Source organism: Helianthus annuus, chromosome 15 (assembly GCF_002127325.2).
Source record: "Helianthus annuus cultivar XRQ/B chromosome 15, HanXRQr2.0-SUNRISE, whole genome shotgun sequence".
Taxonomy (NCBI): Eukaryota; Viridiplantae; Streptophyta; class Magnoliopsida; order Asterales; family Asteraceae; genus Helianthus; species Helianthus annuus.
The window spans coordinates 33,135,582-33,163,181 of record NC_035447.2 but is presented as its reverse complement, the minus strand read 5'-3'; the positions used below and the strand labels follow the sequence as shown (position 1 = coordinate 33,163,181).

General features: G+C 34.2%; 2 protein-coding genes across 2 annotated transcripts; one reads left to right on the top strand and one right to left on the bottom strand.

The window, feature by feature from the left end:
- Positions 1-4,205: 4,205 nt before the first annotated feature.
- Positions 4,206-7,720, bottom strand: LOC110911306 (translocon-associated protein subunit beta). Its single transcript, XM_022155910.2, has 6 exons — positions 7,489-7,720; positions 5,577-5,675; positions 5,361-5,469; positions 5,208-5,279; positions 4,595-4,600; positions 4,206-4,519 (listed from the first exon to the last, which is right to left on the bottom strand). Exons 1-6 carry the CDS (start codon positions 7,674-7,676, stop codon positions 4,400-4,402), a joined length of 594 nt encoding a protein of 197 aa, XP_022011602.1. The 5' UTR covers positions 7,677-7,720; the 3' UTR covers positions 4,206-4,399.
- An 8,300-nt stretch (positions 7,721-16,020) lies between these two features.
- On the top strand, positions 16,021-27,281 carry LOC110913559 (zinc finger protein CONSTANS-LIKE 14). The gene is made up of 6 exons (XM_035984292.1): positions 16,021-16,279; positions 16,354-16,567; positions 20,225-21,194; positions 21,731-21,904; positions 25,274-25,515; positions 26,337-27,281. Exons 1-6 carry the CDS (start codon positions 16,021-16,023, stop codon positions 26,425-26,427), a joined length of 1,950 nt encoding a protein of 649 aa, XP_035840185.1. The 3' UTR covers positions 26,428-27,281.
- The last annotated feature ends 319 nt before the right edge of the window (positions 27,282-27,600 follow it).

Sequence of the window (27,600 nt, the reverse complement as noted above, 5' to 3'; positions counted from 1 at the left end):
GGTAAACTCAATTTCCATCATTTTTTTATTAAACGGTGATAAAGTTGCGAATGGTCCCCACAATTTTTGTCATTTACTGCCCGTCTCCAACGTCAAGGTCTCGCCAGTGAGAACGGGGACGAGAGGGGGGCGGGATGGTGTGAAGGCGGCACCGGTCCTCGACGGGTATGGGGACGTACCCCATACCACAAAGCCTTAGCCAACCCGTTATGGTACCAGTGCGAAACAATTATTTTAAACAGTAACACTTGTATAAGAATAAAAATAAAAATAAAAATAGGGGTCAACAAGTAACTGCAAATCTCAAAAGATACAAAAGTCATATACAATTACGTCGCTGTAAAACAATTATGGATGGATAAAATACACTTATACCCATAATAGATACTTTCAGGATTTTAAAGTATCTTGTATATTTTTTAGGCACTCATTACCATTCATTACCTACACTCCTACATCTATCTTTGTTGACTGTATAACATAACAAAAAGTTAAATATATATTAAATTAAAATTTTATTTTATTTTGGACATTTATTTATTTATTTATATTTTTTGAAGGGCTTTTTTAGACATTTATTAGAAATTGTTTTTTTTTTTTTTTTTTTGTTATTGACTGTACAACATAACAAAAAAGTTTAAAAAAGAGTATTAAATTAAATTTTATTTGGACATTTATTAGAAATTATTTTTGTCTCAACTATTCACCTTTAACGTAAAATTACGATTTTCGCCGTGATCTCCACCATATAATTATAGAATGCAGCTTATCGTAACAATAAATATTATGATAAAAAGTACTTTAATAAATAACGATAATAAATTGAGAATCAAACAAAAGAAAAATGACTCTATAATGTGACACATTGTTATCAGAAAATTTGATACACATAGACATATACTTCTGCCAATATACATGTGGTCCATTCTTATCTTCATTATTCAACCTTTTTAACGTAGAATTACGGTTTTCGCCGCCACCTCCACCACATAATTCACAGAACGTCGCTTTTTGTAACAATAAATAATATGATAATGTCGGTTTTACTATAAAGTACTTTAATGAATAACGATAATAACTTGAGAACCAAATAAAAGAAAATTGATTGTGTAATGTAACACATTGTTACAAGAAAATTTGGTACATGTAGACATAGAACTGCCGATGTACACGTGGTCCTTTCTTATCTTCATTTTTCAACTTTTTTAACGTAAAATTACGGTTTTCACCACCACCTCCACCTCATAATTGAAAGAACGTCGCTTTCCGTAACAATAAATATTCTCAGGGGCGGAACCTGAGGGGGGTCAAAGAGGGTCCATTGACCCTCTGGGCACCGGAACTTTTTGAATTTTTATTTATAAATTTTGAGTTTTTGAAGAACAAACTTAGAGATAGACCCCCTAATTTGAACCAGTATAGAATATAAGCTTATAGTGACCCCCTAACTGAATTGTTCTGGTTCCGCCACTAAATATTCAGATAATGTCATTTTTATTATAAAGTACTTTAACGAATGAATAACGATAATAATTGAGAACCAGACAAAAGAAAAATGATTGTGTAATGTAACACATTGTTACTAGAAAATTTGGAACATATAGACATATAGTTCTGCCGATGTAAATATGATCATTTCTTATCTTCATTATTCAACTTTCTTTGACGTAAAATTACGGTTTTCGCCGCCATTTCCACCATATAATTGACAAAACGTCTCTTTTTGTAACAATAAATAATCTGATAATGTCGGTTTTACTATAAAGTACTTTAATGAATAACGAAAATAACTTGAGAACCAAACAAAAGAAAAATGATTGTGTAATGTAACACATTGTTACTAGAAAAATTGGTACATACAGACATATAGTCCTGTCGATGTACATGTGGTCCTTTCTTATCTTCATTATTCAACTTTCATTAACATAAAATTACGGTTTTCGCCGCCACCTCCACCACATAATTGACAGAACGTAGCTTTTTGTAACAATAAATAATCTGATAATGTCGGTTTTACTATAAAGTACTTTAATGAATAACGATAATAACTTGAGAACCAAACAAAAGAAAATTGATTGTGTAATGTAACACATTGTTACTAGAAAATTTGGTACATATAGACATAGAAATGCACATGTGGTCCTTTCTTATCTTCATTATTCAACTTTTTTAACTTAAAATTACTGTTTTCGCCGCCACCTCCACCACATAATTGACCAAACGTCGTTTTCCGTAATAATAAATATTCTGATAATGTCGTTTTTGCTATAAAGTATTTTATTGAATAACAATAATAAATTGAGAACCAAACAAAAGAAAAATGTTGTTGTTGGTTGCCTCGATTTGAGGCAGCGTGCGTTTTAATAAAGTTTACCTTTCAAAAAAAAGGAAAATGATTGTGTAATGAAACACCTTACTAGAAAATTTGGTACATATAGACATATAGTTCTGCCAATGTACATGTGGTCCTTTCTTATCTTCATTATTCATCTTCCTTTAACGTAAAATTACGATTTTCGCCGCCACCTCCACCACATAATTGACAGAACGTCGCTTTTTGTCACAATAATTATTTGATAATGTCGGTTTTACTATAAAGTATTTTAATGAATAACGATAATAAATTGAGAACCAAACAAAAGAAAAATGATTGTGTAATGTAACACATTGTTACTAGAAAATTTGGTACATATAGACATAGTTCTGCCGATATACATGTGGTCCTTTCTTATCTTCATTATTCAACTTTTTTAATGTAAAATTATGGTTTTCGCCGCCACCTCCACCACATAATTGACAAAACGTCGCTTTCCGTAGCAATAAATATTCTGTTAATGTCGTTTTTACTATAAAGTACTTTAATGAATAACGATAATAAATCGAGAACCAAACAAAAGATAAATGATTGTGTAATGTAACACATTGTTACTAGAAAATTTGGTACATGTGGTCATTTCTTATCTCCATTTGTTTAACTTTTTTAACGTAAATTTATAGTTTTCGCCACCTCAACCACCCAATTGACAGACCGTCGCTCTCCGCAACAGTAAATATTCTGATAAATGTTATTTTTACTCTTTTTTTAGCTTAAAGTACTTTAACGAATAACGATAATAAATTGAATTGACAAAGGGGTTTCTGGTTCAACCGCAAAGTCAAAAAATTGTCTCGTTCAACTGTTAGCGTGGAAACGTATGTGAACCGAGCTGATAAAGGGTCTATTTCTTAGCTCGACCAGCCCGTCCGATCCAGATCTAACAATAGTGAAAATATTTTCTACGTACAACGGAGTTGTTTAAGTTGTCTATTGATGTAAAGAGATATGTTTGATACGCACTAATTTATGAATCTAAGTTCATATTATTTGCATGACTTATATTTTTAGTTATCTACTAAATTTAGTCCATGGGGTTATGCGTGTTAAATGGTTTGTATTTATGAGTCGACGAGCCCAACCTAAATATTTAACACAAACACGAACATGTTAAGACACAAACTCATACAAATTTTCACGAGTTCACATGAACACTTAACTTTTTTCACGAGTTCACACTAGCACTAACCTTTTAACCACAAAGTTCGTTTTATGTTATAGTTTTGCGTATTAATACTTTGATATTACAACTTAAGACCAAAGTTATATATACAAATAAAAATAATTGCATATAAACTATAAAATCTAATGCTTATTTCTTTTTACCTGTCAAATCTTATATAGCATAAATAAACGGACCTAACCCATTTAAGCTAAACAGGTCAAAATGAGACAAAACAATTTACCCATCAGGCAGACTTGTACATGTTCGTTTAGCTAAGCGTGTTCCCTGGTTTAAGCTAAAACTAACTCATCGCTACAAATTTCGTGTTGCATTGTCGTTAATGTTCTATTGAAACTTGCAACCCTGCATGTCATCATGGATAAAATTGATGGAATAAATCAAATGTGTGTGTCGGATTAATTAGTTATATTAACTAATCTCTGCAGATTAATAACCATCCACATGCAGTTAAGTGAGTGCCTTAATGGTGATGATGTACGTCTCGATGATGTTTTTTGTCTACTAAACAATCAACAAACACAAACAGGACATTTAATCCGTTTACTAAATCATATGAACGAACACGATCGAGATCATTAATTCATTTTCATTTATCAACTTCCGATACTTTGTTCTGGTTAAGATTCGCTCATTTATGTTCATCGATTTTCAATAATCGTATCAATCTTTAATGAAATGGTTACCTGTGTAATTCGAAACAAAACATCCATTTAATAACAAACTATCCGTGCAACACGTCTAAAGCCAAAACCTAACATTGTGGTTTTCTGCCATAGTCTACTCAGTCAAAACACAAAAGCGAGCCTTGCCTCTACAAATTACACTGCAGACTAACCTCATCAACGTTTCTTCTTGCTTCCCTTAGCAGCACCGGACTTGGATGGAGTCGCCACTAGGTACACAAATAAAACAACAATGGAGATCACCGACACTAGAGACCCGTAATTAGCCAACAACCTCTGCAAATTCAGAAAACATATTATGATTTGAATGAACAACGAACATGTATAAAGAAATGCATATACAACATATACCTTAGCCTGAAAGGATATCAAATTAGAAGCCATCAAGCACAGATTCATGCAGAAGAACACAGCAATGTATCAGTTAGATAATCAAACATACTAACACACTTTTATTTAGTCGTTTTTTTTCTAGATTGATTTATTAGAGGCAATTTCATATATACCCTGGAAAACTTGCATAAATTCATATTTCATATTTTTACCTGAACTAAAAGATTAGTGTCAAATGACAAATATACCTAGGGCTGTAAACGAACCGAACGTTCAACGAACAGTTCGTGAACCGTGTGGCAGGAAGTTCGTTTATGTTTGTTCGATTGGCTTAACGAACGAACACGAACAAAAAAATTCGTTCGGTTAGCTTAGCAAACGTACATGAACACAGGTCTCGTTCGTTCGACTGCGTTCGTGAACGTTCGGTAATATGTTCGGTTACGTTCGTTCATGTTCGCTTAGCGAACGAACACGAACACAGGTCTCTTTCATTCGACTGAGTTCATGAACGTTTGTTAATATGTTCGGTTAAGTTCGTTCATGTACGTTTGTTTACGTTCGTTCGTGTTTATTTTTTTATATTTTAAAAAATAAAAAGAGTAAATTGTTTGACGATGCATAAACTTACGAGATTAAGTGGACTCTCTTTAGGTTTTTCCGATAGGATTTCGAGAGGCAGAATTGAAGTTGAATAAGCCTCCTGCAAAAGCCAAATTACTGTAAGATTAAGCTCATACGATGCCTAAGAGACTAGATTACTTCATTTTATTTGTAAACAAACCTGAAGCGCGGTCTTTGAGGGGGCACGGAACGTGATAACAGCTGGGGTGCTATAAAAGACGGTTTTCACATTTGATTCCAACTCAAAGGAGTGGGATAAAACCGCACCGCTATCGTATAAACAAAAAAATTACTATGAGAGTCAAATAATGAAAATAAATTATTACTTTTACTGAAGAACATTTAGCATTTAGGCATGTTAGAATTCGATACGTACACATCAAGTCTTTCCCAAGAGGCTGAAGTGTTTCCTGAGACAATCTTAAATATGTCAGAAGACCAGCCATCATCAGTGAGACTAACATCATATGCGGGCCTGTATACAAAAGTTGGTCAGTGTTGTGAGATTATGTAAGAGAGTTTTGTACACTTGAGTTGTTTAGAGCAGTTAGTTTATGAAAAGGAATCATTGATAATGCACAGCTCTGATTCTGATTACATAGCATACATGAACACTACTACAAAGTTAGACTAGACTTTAAACTTGGTGTCAAAAAATTCAAGGCACACCATATAACACATATAACAGGAAACAGCAAACAAATGTCAAATCGAAGTTCCCCATATATAAAATTAACTTTTTCTTAATCCTACAATGTAATAACCATAGTTATTAAAGGCGTTAGGCGCACCCAAGGCGCATAGGCCTCGCATGGGGCCTAGGCGCAAGGCGCAAAAAAGCGTGGGCCTGAGAAAAAAAAAAGCGCACAACAAAAAGATTAAAGTATTTTTGTATAATAGAAAATTAATACAATTCTTCAAATAAAACAAACCAAAGCTATTATATAACATTTAATATCGTCTATTCAAATACCAAAAGTTATAAAATGCTAGTTTATTAGCGTATAAAAGTAGTTTCGTTAGATAAAAGTAGAAATCTGGCTGTAATCTTGCCGGAATTTAGAAAATTTGGCCGGAATCTGCGCATGAACCATCACACGGAGACTTAAAGCGCAATTGCCTCGCCTCACTAGGAAATTGGGCCTAGGCGCAAGAGGCGATGGCTTTTAACAACTATGGTAATAACATCAAATATTCATACTAGAAAATTTTCTGAAGAATTTAAATGAACAATAGAGTTGCCTATTTTGCAAAGTTAAGCACTCTAGATCGATATATAAAAGACAGCTCATTACTTAAGTCAGGGAAAAAAAATAATACAATCTAAACAATATAAAAACAAACTGAATTACTGAATCCACCAGCAATTGCATGTTAAGGATCTGAGATATACTATCTATTCAAATCAATACAAATCAAGCCACTACAAGTCCTGGATCAAAACAGTAGAGCAAACAAACTTGGATCCAACTGCACAGAGCCACTTGATTTGAAGTAGATTTCTAACTGTATTGTACTCAATGATGTGAAATCAAGATAATACTAAACTAACATTTCTTTTCTCAAAAAATGATCAAACAATTCAAGCAAGGATATATCGCAAAATAACCAAGCCTGAACGAAATCTAAAAAATGCAGATCAATATCGATGCCTAAAAACCTAATACTGTTCAATACTTCAATCAATCTCTAACGGCACAGAGCCACTTGATTTGAAGTAGATTTCTAACTGTATTGTACTCGATGCCTAAAAACACAACCAAAACTCCAAATTCACAAATAAACAGCTAAATTAAGCATACACAACTACAATTCAAGCAAACAGATCGCAGATTAACCAATCCTGAACAAAACCTAACATATACGGATCAATATCAATACTTACAAACCTAATACTGTTCAATCAATCACAAATCACAACCAATCATCCAAATCCACAAATAATCAACTAAATTGAGCATATATAACTACAAGTAAAGCAAACAGATAATAGATGTAGATCGATATTGATGCTTAAAAACCTATTACTGTTCAATCAATCTCAAATCCACACGTAATCAAACAAATTAAGCACAATACAACTACAATTCAATCGATCTACTCAAATCCACAAACAATCAAACAAATTAAGCACAATCCAGCTCCAATTCAACCGATCTACTCAGATCCACACACAATCAATCAACAAAACACATAAAACCTAAATCAAACTTGTTCAACAATCAATTCGAGCTACAACATCAACCGATCAAAAGTAATTTTCGAAACAAAACGATAAATCTACTTACGCGGATCCTTGATTGTAAAGATCGATCGAAACGGAGACTTTTTCGGCGCCGGATTTGAGTCGGTTGAGTGTAGCTTTCTTGTGCGCTACGATGAAGGGAGAATCGGAACTGGCGATTACCGATGATGAAATGATAATGAGGAGTGTTACGATTGAGATGAGAGAGTTGTTCATCGTGAAGTTCGCCATTTTTGAGATGCAGGTTGAGATTTTGTCGGATCGGTAAAGTATTTATTTTCTGACATCGATCTGGTGAATGTCAACAACTCCGGTTTCAGAGATTGAGAGTAGGGTTACAGGCCCATTAAGGCCCAAAATGGTCTGGCCCATTATATATGTTCTTTTTTTAACGTCCAACAGATTAGAGATTTAGAGGTGTAGCAACCGGGTTTTCTTTTGAAAAATCAGGTATTGAGAGAAAAGGGATGAGTTCGGGTATAAGTATTAAGGAGAAAAATCATACTCTATGTAACCGGGTATTGGAACCGGGTATTAACAGGGGCGGATCTATGCTACTTTTGTGGGTTCTCAGAAACTCATTCGCTTTAAAAAATTTGGGAAAAATTTGAGAGAACCTTGTATTATTTGAAAAAAAAAATATAGTGAGAATCAGTGAGAATCTATCAAAAGGAACCCAGTGAAAAAAATTCTTAGATCCACCCCTAGGTATTAATACTTGGTTTTAAAAATAAGCTTCTTTATTATTTTACACAAAAATAAATTTGATTTGTAATTTATAAAAATAATTAGAATAAATTCACTGAAGTACAAACAATTTGCATTATAATATGCATTTTCAAAACACTTAAACATAAAAGATGTAAAGTAAACATAAAAATTATAGTTTAAAAATTCAGGTTTTTAACCGGGTCTAGACATCAATTTTTTTTACTGAGTTTAGTCAAGTCGCCGGAATATTTTTGGGGTTTTCATTGTACATAAAAAATTTCGTTTGGTTGATAACTTCGTGTGAGGTTTTTAAGATGATCTTTACCTTGTTCACATGATTTGATTTAGTTCCTATGAGTTTTGAGGTGATTTCAGTTTTGTTCATATGATTTTAGGAATAATGAAATTTAATAATCCCAACTTTCACCAGTTGGCCGGTGACGCTCCCAACTTTAAAAATAGTCACTGGCGGTCCTAACTTTTGACATTTTGTAAAACATTGGACCCTTGCAAACATCATCCAAGGGATGTTAGTGGTGACCACCAGTGGTCCAATGTTTGAAGTTGGGACCACTCTCTCCTACTCTCCCAGCAAGGGTCCAATGTTTTACAAAATGTCAAAAGTTGGGACCGCCAGTGGTTATTTTTGAAGTTGGGTCCGTTGTCGGCTAACTGATGAAAGTTGGGATTATTAAATTCCATTATTCCATGATTTTAAAGGTAAGTTTACTTTCAATCTTTCCATATTTCAAAAAATTAATCGTTACATGCCAATGATTTAGGGGGTGTTTAGGGTTGAGTTTTGAAAACAGATTATGCGTTTTGAATAATCAGAATCAGATAATTAGCTGTAACAAAACGTGCTGCAGAAATATAGTGTTTGGATTTGATTATGTAGTTTGATATCACAATAATCAGATAATCAACATTGTTTGGATTTGATTATGTTGTTTGATATCACAATAATCAGATAATCAACTATCTGAGTGTTTGGCAAGTATATATATTTTAAAAAAATAAATAAGTGAAAAGGTAAAAAAATCAGTTTTTGGATTATCACGTTTTCCTGCAGCAAGGGGTGACCTACTTATGGATTATCACGTTTTAAATTCTACAAAACATAAAAAATCACTTTTTATTATTTTTTTTTTACCAAATACTCAAAATAGATTTTTTTTTGCAATTTCAAAACACAATAATCAAATAATCAGGTTGAAAACGCAATCCCAAACACCCCCTTAGTTACCAAAAGAACTAAAAAAACTATATTGATGAATAGTATTTTATGCTATCAGAAAACTGTATTTCTTTAATAGAAACAACATCATTGCCATAGGTCGCGTGATACTACAATCACGCCTTAGTTGTTTATAGTTGGTGGCACGTTATGTGCGTTAACCATATGAAAACACGTGTTTAAACGTATCCGATCTAACTCAATTAACTTGTATAAGCATTGCAGCTACAGTGTACGATGATGACATTCACGTGTGGTGTCCGCACGTCACATTACGTGTTTTTTTACTTTGTTACACACGTTGTGTTCGTGACATTAACGTCATTAGACATAGATAATAAAAAAGGTATGTCTTGGTCGTTGCAGTGTAAAGTCGTAATAGTAATTTAGACAATGATTTGGATTAACATAGTTAGGCATAGATAAAAACAATATAATAATGTGACATACATTGTGGTGTAAAATTGTAAAAGTAATTTAAACAAAATGAGGTGTCAATTTATTAAGTGGAAAAGTTAGAAGGGTCAAAGTTGTCAATTACCAAAAGTTATAAATGAATGTGTAACTTAATTAAGAATAGAGGTTGTAACTGTCAATTTAGAAAGTGTATGGTTGTTTGGTCATGGCAAAGGACACCAACCTTTGTTAAGAAGATATATCAAATGTTATAATGAAACAGATAGGTAGAGGATCCTGTAAAAAAGACCAAAAGTGTGAGAAGGGTAAGAAAGAATATCAGTCATTAGATCTTTCCCTATCCATTTTATTAGATTAAGGATATAATGGTAATTGTACTAATAATTCTAATTAAGGATTAAATTAATGTAACCGAATTTAGGTAGTTATTTTAGGATTAAATAAATGTAACCGAATTTAGGTAGTTATTTTAGGAATTCGAATTTTGAATTTCAATCCGATTAGTTTTCTGATGAATATCGTTTTTGCCCCTTTGATGTTACAGTGTATGGTGTTTTTTGCATGGGTGATTTTCGTTTAGTATACGAGTTTATTGAATGACACCATGTGTATTCCTTCCATGGTGTTTTTATACGTACATGGTGTTTTGATGTATACTATTGAAGTTGAAGGGTGTTTTTTATACCAGTTGTTTCTTTTCTACAGTTTGATTAGTTGTGTATGGTGTTATGTTGTAGATATTATGTTGTAGTGTCTTTTTTTGCACATCGTTAGTTTTGAATGGTGTTTTCTGCATTAGTTGTATATTTCCATATGGTGTTTTATTGTAAAACATAACGCCTTGAATCACAATACAGTGAAAACACCATTATATGAATATAGAAAAAACACCATGGACTAAAACATCCAATTGAAACATAATTTTTTTCTCTACATAAGTATAACAATATGGTACTCATATTAAAGATAAAAAACACTCGTTATTATGGTGTATTTGAAAAAAAAAAGTTATCTATAAAAAGTTATTGACGTTTAAAAAGAATGGGGGAACTTGCATGTGGATTGCATGTGACTTTCTAAATTTAAAAATGTTAATTTTACCTTTATACCCTTAATCTAGAAAATTAATAATTTTAATTGTTACACTATTTACATGATTGTCATCAAGATCTCAACCATTAGATTAAATATCTAATGGTTTAGATTCTTTCTTACCCTTCTCACAAAAAAACACACTTTTTACAATAACTCCACCCGAAACAGATAATAATAAAGTTGACCAAATAATAAATCAAATAATACTAACTATCAAGATAATTAACTCGATTAACATGCCCTTAAAAGTTGGACATTCGAACTTTGGAGTAATGTGTAACTTGAAACCAAATGTAGCCAAATTGATCATATGGTAAATCATGGTCATAATATCATCACCTTCATTATTCATTCTTAAATATCATCTTCTTTCATACTCTTTGTGACAATCGAAAATTTTCGATCGATCCACAAGTGCATAACAAACGTTACAATGATGATAATTGATGTTGTAACAACTCCCAAGATACCTTAGAAAGAACCATCATCGAAACCCCAGACCTGCACGACGAAGCCTAGCACGGAAAACGAAGAATCTGAATCTTGGCATCCCAGGCGCCACGCAGGGGATACCCCTGCATCTCTCGCGACGCGCGAGAGAGTACTAGGCCACATGGCACCGTTTCGCGACAATTGCAAGGCTATGCAGTTGACGAAGCTGACCTAGCCCTAATAGGTAGTTGTCGCGCCACGCGGGGGAGACCCCTGATCCTCCAGCGACGCGCGGGAGAATCCAAGTTGGGCTATATAAAGGCAGGCGTGGGAGAAGTCTCAGTGCACCTATTCGATTTATATATTGACACTCTTTCACTCTCGTTCTGCTGTCCGAATAACCAAGCCCCTAAACCCCGAAGCTCTGCTTCGTAATCAGCGTGCTAACATTAATCATTTGTACGATACTCTGTCTGATCGATCTGAAACCAAATCAACGGATTTTAAAGTGCTGCCTGAATAAGGCTATAATTTTTCATCTACGTTGAGGTTTTGATCTCGGGATTATCGTTAAAGTTTGAATTGGGTTAATACACTAATACGTGTTGCATTGTGTGTTTAATTAGGAACCCAGGACTTAGACCAGAAGGCTATTACTGAAAACCCTAAATCTGCAAAGTGAGTCATTCTTTTTTATCAAATGCTTTCAAAACTCTAAATGTTTTCCAAGTTATATTTACAGTGGTTAAGTCTTTGTATTCTGGAATTACTGCAAGTATGTGGGGTTTTGTATACATTACTTGTTATGCATCACTATTGGACAACGAGTTAAACAAATAGTGATATGACCACTAGTCACCGAAATGGGCGAGTGACAAATTCTATTAAAAGTAATTTCTTTACTATTGGACAACGAGTTAGCCAATAGTATATAAACAAATGTAAAAACTCTTAATGTTATAATTATAAGAATGTATTTTTATACAAATGAATGAACTCGCCAGTATTTTTCGTTGATCAAACGTTTTTAAAATGCATTTCAGGTGATTTACTGTGAAGAGAAAGAAAAGTGCTATGAGGCACTCAAACTTAAATAAGTAGCTACGTAACGTGAATAAAACATGTTTTGTAAACCAAGGGTTTATCCATGTGAAAATTCTTTACGTAAATATGGGTTTCATCCCACAGTTTTATGAAATGAAAACTACGGTGTTTGGAAAATCTGATATTTTTCCTGACACCCGGTCCTAATGAATTTCCGTTGCGATAATTTTAAAACACCAGTACCACCTGTATCTTCTTACGGCTCCTGCCCAGGGTGAGGTCGGGGGTTGTGATACTCTTCTTATGACATTGTTTGAATTTTGTATCGAGTTGTAAAATTCAAGGTCAATGCCTTATTCTCGTAGAACATTGCTGCATTTGTTGTTATGATTTTAAAATGTTGGATTGGTGCCTAACTGCTAAAAGAAAAATAATTCAAACAGAAAAACATAATGATTTAGTCCTCATAAGAAATATTGCACACATCAAACACAACAAAAAGAGGTCCTCTCTTCTAAATGCACTAAGTATAACACTATAGTATATGAAATAATTTCTTGTAGTACATATGCTTTGTTATTTTAGGAGCATATAAATAACATAAAACTATAAGCATACAATTGCTTGGACTCATAATTAGATAGCTAATTTGGGACCACAACTTAGGTACAATGTGTCGTAACCCCCGACCCCTGCCCGGGAGCGGGCGACCGTAAGCTACTCAGAGCGTGTAGTATTGGTATTTATTAATTTGGCAGCGGAATACATCAGGACCGTAGTTAGGAAATATTGTATCAGAGTAAAACACCTCATTTTATAATTAATAAATATATTGGGATCAACCCAAGTTTTCATTATAAACATGTGTATAGGGATAAACCCTATTTATTGAAAACAAAATGTCTTGTTTGTTTAGGTAACTTTTATAGCCACTATTCCAAGCCTTCAGTGCTCTCCAGCTGGCTTCTATTGGGCTTTCATATTACGTTACATGAAACGCGTTTTAAAAATATTTTGTCAACAAGAAATACTGGTGAGTGCATCCCAATTTAATCAAAATGGTTTTATCACTTTAACTGAATTGAGGGCAACCCGCAATTACGTCACACCCCGACCGCGTTAAAACAACAAACCGCGGCGGAAACGTCGGGGAGTGTCGTAACAGAATCATTGTTTCACAACACATGGATAAAAGTTCTGTTTTATTGAATTAAATGTATTACATTACATTGAAATTAGAAACAAAATATGAACACAGACTATTTTTTAGTGCTTTTTCTACATTTTTTTTCTTGTCAGCGATTCCGTGTGTAACGCGCTCATAGTGATTTCAAACACATATAAACACAGACTAAATAACAAATTAAGTTCGCCGCAACGCGGCGACGGTTTTTATAACTAGTTATGTTAATTTTATATAAGTCGTTGTATTATGTTTAAATTTTGATGTATTGTACACTTCATTTATATTTATTATGGTTTTGTTTAAGGTTTAAAGCTTATACCTTTAAACTTTGATAGGTATATGGTTGATCTATTGTTTATTTTGTTTAAACTTTATTAGTTGTTGGATTGTGTTTAAACTTGGATATTTTGTAGGGTTGATTTTGATATTTTATTGTTGATTTAGTTTTTTTTTATTTAAATTTAATTTAATCTAATCTAACTTAAAATAAAAAAAAAGTTTATTTAACAACACATGTAAATCTCTTATTTAATATATTATAAATACTAATAAAATAATGTTAGATTAATATGTAATTCTAATATTATTAATTCAAATAGTAAGAAAAACAAAGCATCATTCGTACACACCGTTCAAATTATATATGATGGTTGTAATATGGGTTTTAAAACCCATGAATTATTAATTAATGTATCCAAACCTCAATGAATTTGATTTGTAATATAACACTAGTGGGGGAATTCGTGCTATTATGTCTTTTTTTTCTTCATAAAATTACAACAATTCAATATTTTCCTGGGTTTTACCCCTTTCAAACAAAACAAGTGGAATTAAAAGGTTGTGCAATTCGGATCATTACCTTTTAGGATTTGTCCAAATTTTTTTCAAGACAGGAAACGACAAATTGATTTTAAAGTTTGAAAGTCTAAAAATCAAACCCCAAAGTCATTTTTAGTTTGTTGTTTGCTTTTTGAGCAAATTCTAATCTAGTTCATGTAAATTAAAGAATTAGAACTGTCCCTTTTTACCTAAACCCAACCTAACCCAACCCAACCCGAATCCAAAGCCACCCAAACTCGACCAACCCGAACCTTATATGGGTCGGTTTTGGGTCACTTTTCCCGGCCAAAAACCCCCAAACAACCTGCACCGAACAACCCAAAACACGAAAAAAGCCAAACTTTTATTGTTTTTATAGATGTGAATTACTATTGATTTGACTATACCATTCGATAGTAGATGAGATTCATTAAGACGACCCAAAACCATCTCCTTTTGCTGCAACCCATTAAAAAAGTTTCAAGTTTCCCCTCAAAAAAGGTTGAATTACCATTGATTTTATTATTCATATTTAGATTGTCCTCAAAGTGTTTTAAAACTTTGGACAATGTTCAAATTTCTCTCCTCTAAAATGACTTATTTCATTTGTACATTATGCTTCAAGATTTGTACCTATGACAAAATTACCAAAAGGGTAAAAACATAGTTCTCTTAATAAGGTATTATAGATAAAACTACCGTTGTTAATTTCACAATCTATTTAATTAATTTTTTCTTCTTCAATTTAATTATTATGTAGAAAAACCACTTTACCCTCAACTAACCTCATTTAGTATTTGTATTGTAAGCATAAAAATTTGTAATTTTGCAATCATCCTTGTGAAATGTATTATAATATAGTATAGATATTATAGTCTATATAAATCTATTTATTATATTTATACATACTATTAAATGATGAATCCCAAAGGTTGCATGTAACCTTTAAATTAATCAATTAATTCCTTTAATTTAATCAACTAGTGAATTCAATTGAATGCATTATTTACAAGAACTTAAGAGTTCCTTATAATTAAGGGTTAATGGATTTAATCACCCCCAACTATGGCCATTTGGCCGATAGCACTCTCAACTTTCACTTTGGCTCAGACCACTCCCAACTTAACACATCGATTGTCATGGCACCCCGTCGTTAAATATTCACTAACCAGGTTACTAAAATTAGCCTATGTGGCAATTTAATCTGATGTGGCATTCATACGTGTCATACATGAGCTGATGTGGATAATCCCTCATTCGTTGAAGTTTATAATCCCCAAAACACACAGTATCACTTCACTAATACCAAGATAAACATATCAGAAGCTCTCAAGTTCATCAATGGCGATCAAACCCTAATCGATCAGAGGTACGTTTTCTCTCAATATATTGGTATTGTTCACTGATTGCACTGATGGAGGTTATCGATGTGATGTGAGGTGTATCCCTCATCATACCATGCGTTTCAAGTCAGGGATTTTGATGATGTTTCAGTTGATCTAGATAATAGAACATGCACATGTAGGAAATGGGATTTGAGGGGGTATCCATGTAAACATGTTTGTGCTGTAGCTGGGTTTTTGCATAAAAATGCAGAAGAGTATGTTGATGTGTGTTACCACAAAGACACATACATGAAGGCTTATGAATTCTCAATCCCTCCAATACCTAGTGAAAGGTATTGGCCCAAGATTCACCACCCTATGGATCCACCACCAATAAGATCTCAACCTGGGAGGCCTAAGAAGAATAGAAAGAGGGATCCTCATGAGGATCCAAAGAGACCAGGGAAACTTACCAAGCATGGGGTGATAATGACTTGTGGTAATTGTGGGGGTAAAGGTCATAACAAGAGAAAATGTACTGAACAGGGAAATCAACAATCTACTGCAGGTGAATTACTTGTTTTAGTGACACTTCTCTGTGTATATTGTAGGCTTTAACTACTTTTGTTTTGTATGTTGTAGGGTCTGCTAAAAAGAGACAGAAGGGAACAAAAAAGTCAAGCCAGAAGTCAACTCAGCAATCTGCTCCATTACCTTCACAAGGAACAACTCAGCAATCTACTCCAATACATTCACAAGGAACAACTCAGCAATCTACCCAGGAGGGAAGCAAAATTACCAGCCAGAAGTCAGCTAAAAAGTCAACTGTCAAGTCAACTCTCAAGTCAACTGTCAAGTCAAATGTCAAATTTGACAGGGAACATACAAGGCAGCAGTTAAAAAGTCATAGTTTGACTTTTTTGTGATAAATGGACATGTTTGACTTTTTTGTGGTCTTTATGACCTTTTTGTGCTGTTGGTTGTTTGGACAACTTTAAGTTATGTAATAACTCTCTAGGATAACTTGTGGTGATGTTATAACTCTTTAGGGTAACTTTTGGTAATGTTATAACTGTTGGTTATGTAATGGTATAAGTCTTGCTTATGGTCTTTATGCATTTTGGTTGATTGGTCATTATACTATGTAGTTTTGGTCATTACATATTGCATATTTGGTCACTTGCAGTTTTGACCCAGATGCAGCTTGTACAACATACACAGATTTGGTCACTTGCAGTTTTGACCCATATGCAGCTTGGACAACATACAGAGATTTGGACACTTGCAGTTTTGACCCATATGCAGCTTGGACAACATACACAGATTTGGACACTTGCAGTTTTGACCCATATGCATTGTGCAGTTTGGACATTTGCAGTTTTGACCCATATGTGCAGACCCATTATGCAATGCAATGCAGATGTGCAGCTATATGTGCAGACCCATTAGAGGTATGTTGACTAATCTGGTAATATCAATACATGTGCAGATATTTGCAATCAAGAACTAGGATTTTGCATTAAAATTCATCAAAAATGTACAATTACAACAAGAACACACTTCATACTACCTAAACATATACAACACTATGCTAATGCCAATAAACAAGGTTAACACATATTGCTTGTTCCATTTCGACTCTGTTCCAGATATCTTTGCTTTCAACCACCTATTCTCTTATACTAACACCATGTTTTCATATTTCAGGTCTTCTGAACTTGAACTGAACCTGCACTGGGATGCATGTTGGTTGAACATTTTGTCGACATCTTCTTTCCATAAGAAGAACTTGTAGTCTAATCTCTGCAAAAGCCAACAAAACCTCAGTTAATCAATCAATTCAATTCAAGAAAAATACTTGGAGTTAAGGTGGAACATACCGGCCAATGAGAGCATCCATAGAATTGTTGACATTGCCGCACACTTTTTCGTCCAACAACTCGAACAACTGCTACAACATCATGATGGCAGTAGACATTACCCTCCAAATCAACCTTAAACAATTTAGGGTTTCTGGATACTGTGGATGAACATGTAGAAGAGAAGCTCATTTTGATTCAAGATTAGGGCTTGTTCTTCACAGAAATCGACCAGATCGTATGTTGATGATGGATTTGCTCCAAGGTGTGTCTGATTTGCTCTATGAGTTAGGATTAGGGTTTACAGAATGCGTTTGTTAGGGATTGGGGGTTTTAAAGAAGGTGAATGACTATACTTGACACGTATGAAATGCCACATCAGATAAAATTGCCACATAGGCTAAATTTACTAACCTGATTAGTGAATATTTAACGATGGGGTGCCATGACAATCGATATGTTAAGTTGGGAGTGGTCTGAGCCAAAGTGAAAGTTGAGAGTGCCATCGGCCAAATGGCCATAGTTGGGGATGTTTAAATCCATTAACCCTATAATTAATTTATGAAGATAATTAGTGTCATTCTTAAAACTTTTATTTAATTCTTTAATTTAATTCAATTAATGGAAGACATAAGTGGGCATGGATTCTAATGATCAAATGTCTAGATTGCCCTCAAAGTGTCTTAAAACTTTGGACAATGTCCAAGTTTCCCCCCTCTAAAATGACTTGCTTCATTTGTACATTGTGTTTCAAGATTTGTACTTATGGCAAAATTACCAAAAGGGTAAAAAACTCAGTTCTCTTAATAAGGTATTATAGATAAAACTATCGTTGTTAATTTCACAATCTATTTAATTAATTTTTCTTCTTCAATTTAATTATTATGTAGAAAGACTACTTTACCCTTAACTAACCTCATTTAGTATTTGTACTGTAAGCATAAAAATTTGTAAATATGCTTTTGCCCCCAGTTCACACTAAAAATATACTTTTGCCCCCAGCTAAAAATTACGATTTTCCCTTTCGGTTCAAAATTACGCTTGCACCCTCAATTCAAAATTACGTTTTCCCTCAGTTTAAAATAAAATTATAGTCTTCTCCTAGTTAAAAATTACGAATTTACTCCCGTTAAAAATTACGATCTTGTGGTCGTTTTAGTTTTCCTTTCTAAGAAAACTATAGTAATGTCTTTTAAGTAGAATTATTCGGGCATCAACTAGTGTAGAAAATATACCAAGGAATGAGATAAGATTAAAGCCAAAAAGGTGCCCATGCTAATCATGTGTGCGACTTTATCCATGTGGCTCGTCCCCACAAATAATGCAACTTGTCACACCAAGCTGCGTAAAAGGTTTGTAATTTACGCATACAACAAAATTTATTTCATTGATAATAAAAAGTACACTAAAAGTCTTCATTTTTCATTTATTTCTTTTGCCACGTATTTTAAACCGAAATTACGATGCTACCTATGAATCATTTTATCACATTTTTAACATGTGTATTTATTAACCAACAAAAAGTCAAAAAGGGTGAGTTATGCTAGGCTCATTATCATCACTCATCCCTTCATGTCATCAATAAAAAAGTAAAAAAAGAAAAATAAAAATCTACGAACCTATAGTTAATAACATTGATTGTTTATAAATACGAATGTCAACAAATACAAAAACTCGTTAATTTATGTTTGACATAAGGTTAAAAGACACGTGAATCACTTTTCCACACGTAAAAAATTGTAACATCATCGCCACATCAATTTTCATATCCCATCATATGATGAAGAACTTGGCTTCACATGATGAAAGAAATGGGGTCAACCCATGAGAAAAGCCATGACGTGGATCACAAATACCTGTCGTGGTGTTCCATGCGAGGTGACGACTCCAAGTCACCTTCTCGGGTGAGAAAAGGGGTAGGTTGGATGGTCTATAATCCTTAAAAAACATGTTAAATGTGAAATCACGATTTTACCTCCTCACTTAAAATATATTTAAAAAGGAAAAATAAACATGTAAATTCATTACCCGTCCACACATATCTTCGGTTTTCTTCCTTCTTGCTTCTCGTTTTCGTCAAAAACCACTACAAACAACCAAGACCACATCGCAAACCGCCTTCCGCAGTCTTTGAGTATGCCACCAACAACAACCAACTCCACCCTTATCAGTAACCATGAGTTATATCATATAGTTGGTTTGTTACATAAGCAATTAAACACGATTCAAAGAAGAATACATTTGTGGTTGCAAGAAAGGTGGTGAGTGTCAGAAAAGGGCAGTTAAGATTATAATCACGATTACAAGACCGTAGGTCATGACTCGTGTGACTCGTAAGTAGATCACAATAAACACTGATAGTTAAAAAAACAAAGCAACACAAATCGTTAAAATATGAATTACATAACAAAAAATTCCTATACTCATCTCTCTCAAAATGTGTTTCAACTTACAACTAAACTATAAAACTCCATATGCTTAAAATAATTATTGAGAATAACTCCATATGCTTAAAATAATTATTGAAAAATTTAAACCTACAAAAGAATCTTACAAGTTAAATCAAAATCATTCATTCAAACATGGCTTCATTGACAAAACTCAAAAAGTAATAAATATCGCAACTAAAACCATCCTTTTCTGCCCAAAAAAAGGCATCTTTGTCCTTTTCCAAATCTTCCCGGGAGATCTCATTCTTATTATTATTATTATAATATTATTTTATTAATTAATATTAATACAACTGCACCTTCTTCTACCTTCTTCCACCTTCATCACCATCATCTTCATCTTCTTCATCATCATCTTCACACATTTCAAAACCCTAACCCTAACTCCTTCAACTCTCCAATGTCATCTCTCTGCGATTTCTGCAACCACCGATCAGCAGTCCTTTACTGCAAAGCCGATTCAGCTAAGCTCTGTTTGTTCTGCGACGCCGCCGTACACTCTGCCAACGCCTTATCTCTCAAACATTTCCGATCTCAGATCTGCGATAACTGCAGCTCCGACGCCGTCGCCGTCGCTTGTTCCACCGATAACCTCCTTCTCTGCTCCGCCTGCGACCACGACTTCCACGGCGACTCCTCAATTTCCTCGTTTCACAACCGTTTCACTGTCGATGAGATCTCCGGTTGCCCTAGCGTCACCGAACTCGCTTTCGTTTGGGGATTTAGCTTGAAACCGGTAGTATCCGAGTCTTCTAACGGTAATTCGTGTCAAAATAAGCATTCTGTTACGAATTTTGTTCAGGATTTACCGGCTATACGTGATGAGATTGAAACTCGTTATTGTTATGATGAGGTACCGAGTGTAGAGTGGAAATCACGAGGTTTAGGTTGTGGTGTGCATAAGAAGGTTTTGTATAAGCAGTTGTTGGAGCTTGCGAAGGAGCGGTGTGATGGAGAAGGAGGTGAATTAGGGCCGCAGACTCCGAGTGGATGCGGTCAGCCGGAGGTAGCGGAAGGTTTTGAGTTTGACGAACAGGAGGAGGATTTGTTGCATCAGCAAACTCCTTTGACGTATTTGCTAATGCCGAATCAGAATTGTTCGAATTCGAAAGGGAATGGGGTTACTGAGTTTAGTAATGTGTGGAGTTATAGTCCTAAACGGCATACAAGTCAGGTTGGAATTGAATTACTTGATAAAACTTGATGCTGTCGTTTTTGCTTTATTTGTGTAAACTTTGTGCGTAGTTGTTTTAAGTTTTAGGTTGCCGTTAAGACTAGTTAATTAAGGAATGGCTAAAATTGTATACTAATATCTCATATTTCGAATGTTTGTGCTCTAGAAACGAATTTTGCTAGCAAATAGTTTCAGAGTCCAATCGAAGCCACTTGTTTGTAACATGTTTTGCACGGTTGAAAATCAATCACCAAGAGTGAGAATCGTTCTTATTTGTTAAGATGCCTAGGCGAGCAGCTCTTGCGCCTTTGACCACTATGATCTTACCCTTTGTTTTAAATAAAATGTCACTAATTCGGAGTCCTAATGCAAATAAGTATGGTCTTTCTCATTTTAAGTTGTATGTCTTGTATTAGGCTTAGACTGCATGAAGTATACTGATGTCCAAATGTTCATGATTGTTGTCATTGTATTCATATTATCATGAAGTTTTATGTAACTAAAAGCATTGTCTTGCTTGTCGTTTTGATTTGCAGATATGGGATTTCAATCTAGGAAGATCAAGATCTGCTGAGGCAAGATGTGATAATCTTGGATTTGCAATAAACAACTGTACTGACCTTGTTGAGGATGCTTCTTTCACAACAATGGAAGTGTTAAAAGAAATGGAGGCCATAAACATACCCATTGCCACAAATCCATCACAGAATGTAAGTATATCTTGCCCTCTTTGGTATATGGTGTTAAATTTATATATTTGCATTAATTACCCAAGATACATTCAAACTTTTGTTTGAATCCTGCTTACTTTCACTGGAGATTATGCAAGCACAACTTTTATCTTTAGAGATCAGCAGCCAATTAATACATCCATTACAAATTAGAAATTAGAAATATGCTATTAGTGTGTATATTATAACACCGTGAAAGCAGGTCGGTTATTGAGAGGGTTGTAATTTGTTGCCCTTTCCTGAAAGGTAGCTAATAGTTTTGCATTGCTGGCACCCTTTTGGCTTCTCCTATAAGAGAGAATTTATAAAAGAGATTTTATTTGAACATTCAACCATTTTGTTTCCAAAAGTGAATCATTGACTTAAATATAGAGAAAATAGAAAATAGGGCACTGTTCATATATACACTTGTCTCTTATTGTTTAATACTCTATGGACCCGTCCATCGCAACCTAATTATTACGTCGTAATGGTTTTAATCATTCAGAAGTAAGGACTGACTGTTGAACGTTGACTTACATGTAGGGAAGATAGAAAATAGGGCCATGTTCATGTATACACTTGTCTCTTATTCTTTACTTCTCGATGGACCGATCCACACAACCCAATTCACAACCCAATCATTATGGCGTAATTGTTATAATCATACAGATGTAATGGATTGACTGTCGAATGTTGACTTAAATATAGAGAAGATAGAAAATATGTCTCTGTTCATATATTGTTTTTTTAATGGCAAACGAAACTTATATTACCCAAAAACAAACCCACTCAGCCCCTTAGCAAGGTACTACGGAACCGACTGATTACACAAGGCATATAGGAAACAAAATACATATTAATTCAGAGAACTATACTACCCCTTCCATCTGAAAATATCTCCAATCCTCCCATGATAGTACTGGTACTTTTGCCCTTACCTTCATCCATTGATATGATATTCCTTTAATTTCTTCAATTGCTTTTGTTCATATATACATTTGTCTCTTATTGGTTACTAATCTAAGGGCCCGTCCATCACAACCTAATTATTATCTCGTTAGGGTGATAATTAATCATACAGATGTAGTGGGCGTAAGACGCAAATTAGTTCTTTTTTAGATAACTAAGAGGATGCTTCTGCCTATTTACAAAGATCATCATGTGAGTTAAGATTCACTATATGGCACATGCCATACAAACTAATAATCCTTGGCTCAATAAAATGTATACTTGCATGGAAATGACTTTCAAGTTTCAACCTATTCAAAAACGCTAATGATAGCAAATGCTACATAACAACTTTAATTGACCAAAATAAAGAGAAACATGGTATTGCTGTTTGGTATTGTAGATGATAGCAACTAGGACTGTTCTTCAGTTTCTTTTTTAGGGTTTTGGGTTTTTCGGGTCGGGTTGTTCAGGTTTTTGGCCGGGAAAAGGTGACCCTATAACCGACCCGTTTAAAGTTCGGGTTGGGTTATTCGGGTTGGGTTATTCGGGTTGTTCGGTTTTCGGGTTTAGAAGTAAAATGAAAATAAATGTTTTTTTTTTTACAAAATATCATCAAAATTCAATACTACTAAAAATATCATTAAAATCCAAAGATTATTCGACAATGTGATATTATAATGTTCAAAAGTCACAAAACATAATGTTCCAAATACTATAGAAGGTTTGGGTTGGGGTTTTTGGGTATTCTCTAATTCGGGTTTGGGTGACTTTGAATTTGGGTTGGGTTGGGTTGGGTTTTGGATAAAAATGGACAGCCCTAATAGTAACACATAAAGTAACCTGTAATAAATAATCTTATTAAATGCAAATTTGGATCACTCACGGACCACTCGAGTATCATCGTGCCACCAACGGAACCCGATCATATCATACCCAAAAGTTAAGAACTTTTTTTTAGGTTAATGCATAAGGTACAACACTAAAATGAGGGTAAATTAGTCTTTCAAACACTAATTACGTTTTAATCCCTCATTTTAGTTACACTTTAATTCCCTCATCCTTAACCAAATTATGGATAATTAGTTAGTATTTACATTTTACCTCTTATACAAAACTAACTACCCCCACGATTTTTAAACGGCCATAACTTCTTCGTACGTTAATATTATTTTAAAAAAATTTCACCATAAAATGAGCATTTTATTCTCTTTAATTTGAGTATAGTATAGCTGTAGTTTTTTTAATAAAAAAATTGATATGTTACGTGATTAACAGTGTCTAGGAGTGAGCAATAACTGAATCGTTAACCGAAGACAGATCAAACCGTACCGAAATCAACCAAAAACTGAATTAACTGAAAACCGTTTAGCCGAAAACCGATTAGTCGAAAACCGAATTAACCAAAAACCGGTTATCAGTTTTTTGTAGCCCAGTTTAACCAAAATTAACCGAACCGATTATTCATATTTTTATATATTTCTAGCTTTTATACCCCCAGTTCATGTATTTCATATTTTAAACCTCCATTTCATGTATTTACACCTCAATTTCATGTATTTCTAAGCAAAAGTTTTAGCCCAAGTTTGGTTTTGGCTATTAACTGAAACTAAACGAACCGTATAAAAAACCGTCAGAATTGATTAATCGAAAACCGATTGGTTAATAAAATAGACTAACCGATGACTTCGGTTCAACCGAACCATGCACACCACAATGAAATGGACTAACCCATGACTTCGCTTTTGACTTGTATCCACCACAACAATAATACCACAATAAATATTATACGAATAAGAAAAGAACCGGAAACGAGTACCGCGCTGCAAAGTGTCGCCCCACCGCATTGCGCCGGCACTCTGCTAGTATACAAAAATGTTTTCTGGGTCAACTCAATATGAGAAAAAACATATATATAAAAAACATCCCTCATTAAATACAACATTTCCCTCTTAGACTCTTACTTACAATTTATTTGAGGTGTATGTTTAAGAATTAACCGAGAGCCATTCGTAGTAACAAGACTTGCATTCTTTCAACAGATATGCCATGCATCACAAAAAAATGTTGCGAAGTTGAATTAGTTATTAAAACAATCATAGATTGTAAAAAAACTGAATTAGTTCACTTGTTTGGGTTTGATAGGATTTGTTGGAAGCAAAATAATTCTTAGTTAGTAAAATTAATCATAAATTAGTTGTTTACCACTTAACCATCACTCCAAGGGTTGTGTTTAACAAATTTTAAAAAGTAAAAATAATAATATAATTATATGTTTCATATTTATGTTAATCATCTCCCTTGTATTGTACCCACATAAAAGTATAGATTAGGACGCTTTAACTCAGCAAATCGACCTTGTGTCATGAACTTTATTTATTTATTTATTTTAACTGGTGGTTAAATAAAAACATGCAGATATCTGGTTGCGGATCAACAATGGAGAGTGACAACAGACAAATTGCCGGACCATCATCAGAAACAAAATTGATGGAAATCAACGGATGTGATTCGATCATGGATGGTCAGATGATAGACAGGTTTCTAGCAACTAGTCAAGGAATAGAAATACCAACAACAACAAAAGTGGATGCTCAGCAGTACGCGCAGAACAGATCCAATGCAATGCTACGCTACAAGGAGAAGAAGAAAACACGGAGGTATTTTTAAATAGTTTAATAACTTTAGCCCGTTTATGAGTAAACTGGTCAGTTCTGTTCAATGTTCATGTGTCTGCAAATGGTCAATTGGGTAAATTTAATAGTTTTGACCCTAAGGTATATGTAATTAAAAGTAAAGTACTTAGATGGTCCTTGTGTTTTACCAAAAAATTGGATTTAGTCCCTAGTTTTCCAAGAGCACATAGATGGTCCCTGTGGTTTGTACTTTGTAACGCATTTAGTCCCCAGCCAACAAATCTAAAGGTTTTAGCATGTTCAAGTTAGGTACTAAATGCGTTACAAAGTGCAAACCACGGGGACCATCAATGTACTTTTGGAAAAAAAACGAGGGACTAAATGCGTCACAAAGTGCAAACCACGGGGACCATCTGTGTACTTTTAGAAAGCTAGGGACCAAATTCAAAATTTGGTTAAGACAACAGGGACCATTTGTGTACTTTACTTTATAATTAATTTGATAATTTCGATCCGTTTACTCATAAACGGGTTGATTATGCTCGTACGTCTGCCATGGGTCAAACGGGCAAATTTAATAATTTCGACATTTTTTTAAAATCTAATAATTTTTACCCATTTATGAGTAAACGGGTCGATTCTGCTCATAAGCCTAACACAATGAGTTAAACTAGTAAATTGTAACGACACCTAAAATTAGTTTTAATATTTTTATAATAAGGGATATGCTATTTATAAAACTGAAGAAACGAAAGGAAAAAAAGTGTGTGTGAGTCGGCCCAACTCGACCCATGGTGAGAAAGCGATCCGTTAACCAGCGTCTGACTTGTAATAACTGTCAACAGGTACGAGAAGTGCATCCGTTACGAGTCCCGAAAAGCAAGGGCAGATACTAGAAAACGAGTAAAAGGCCGGTTTGTGAAGACAACCCAATAAACGACAAATAAAAGTTTTATTTATTAAAATGTGGTCAACGCCGCTAGCTTGATAAAAAAGTAACCTTTGTTTAGTGACCGACGACTATGTGATAAAAAGGTCGCTTGTAATGGTGAATCACCGAGATTGATTTATTTCTTGAAGGTGCCAAAAGGTGTGTCCGACCGACGAGATGCAATGAGACCTGGGATCCTCATCCTGTCAACATCTGCCACGAAGCAAAGATACCTCGTAACTTGGACAACCTTGAACCTAGAGACTTTTTATTAGTGTCTTATCACAATATGGAAATTTATTATGGCATCCAATAATAAATAAATGTTTATTATAAATAGAGATTGTTAAAAGATACTGGGCTGTTCATTCAATTTGGGTTATACTGTTTTATTTATTGGGCCTAATATGTGGGTTGTGTCTACTGATCGTTATTATTGTTTAAGTTGTTATAACAGATTCATGGGCCAGATATTTTGGAGGTAGTCCGTTGTAACTTGCAGGGGTGTATTTTGGACAATCTGATACTTCATGGTGCTAAGTGAATCTGTTGATCAGCAGGAGTATAAAAGTCACTTTCTCTCTCATTTGATCATTATTCACTCCCAATTATTGTTACGTTTCTCTGTTTAGATCTAGGGTTTGTTATCTCCGGTTGTATCTCCGGTTGTACTTTGTCTTCTCTCATCTGTTGGAGAGATCTGCTGTACTTGTTGGTATAGATGATCATCAGTGGATGATCATCAAGTCTGGTTGTATCGTTCCTCTTTGTATTGATCTTACGATTGTAAGATCTAGGGTTTGGGGGGTACTTTTTTGGTTTGGGTTAAATAAGATTTTGTCACTTTGTTTTGTCGCTATTTTGTGTTGTTCTTGTTGTTTCTGTTATTGAATCATCACAATACCATTGTTTTTAACATGGTATCAGAGCCTTGAGCTCCTGTTGATGATCTGTTTGTATATCCGCTGCATTTGGTCTTGTGTTTTCTGATTAGTTTCTTTATTGTTGTTTAGGGTTTCTGTGCTCGGAAACTTGTGTTGATATCAGATCTGGTTAGATCTGGTTGTTCTTGGTGGTGATTGGACTAAACCCTAGCTAAGGGTTGGCTGGTTGTTAACAGATCTGGTTAGATCTGTTCACTATCTGAAGGATCTTTGTACCCTCTTCTTGTCAAGACT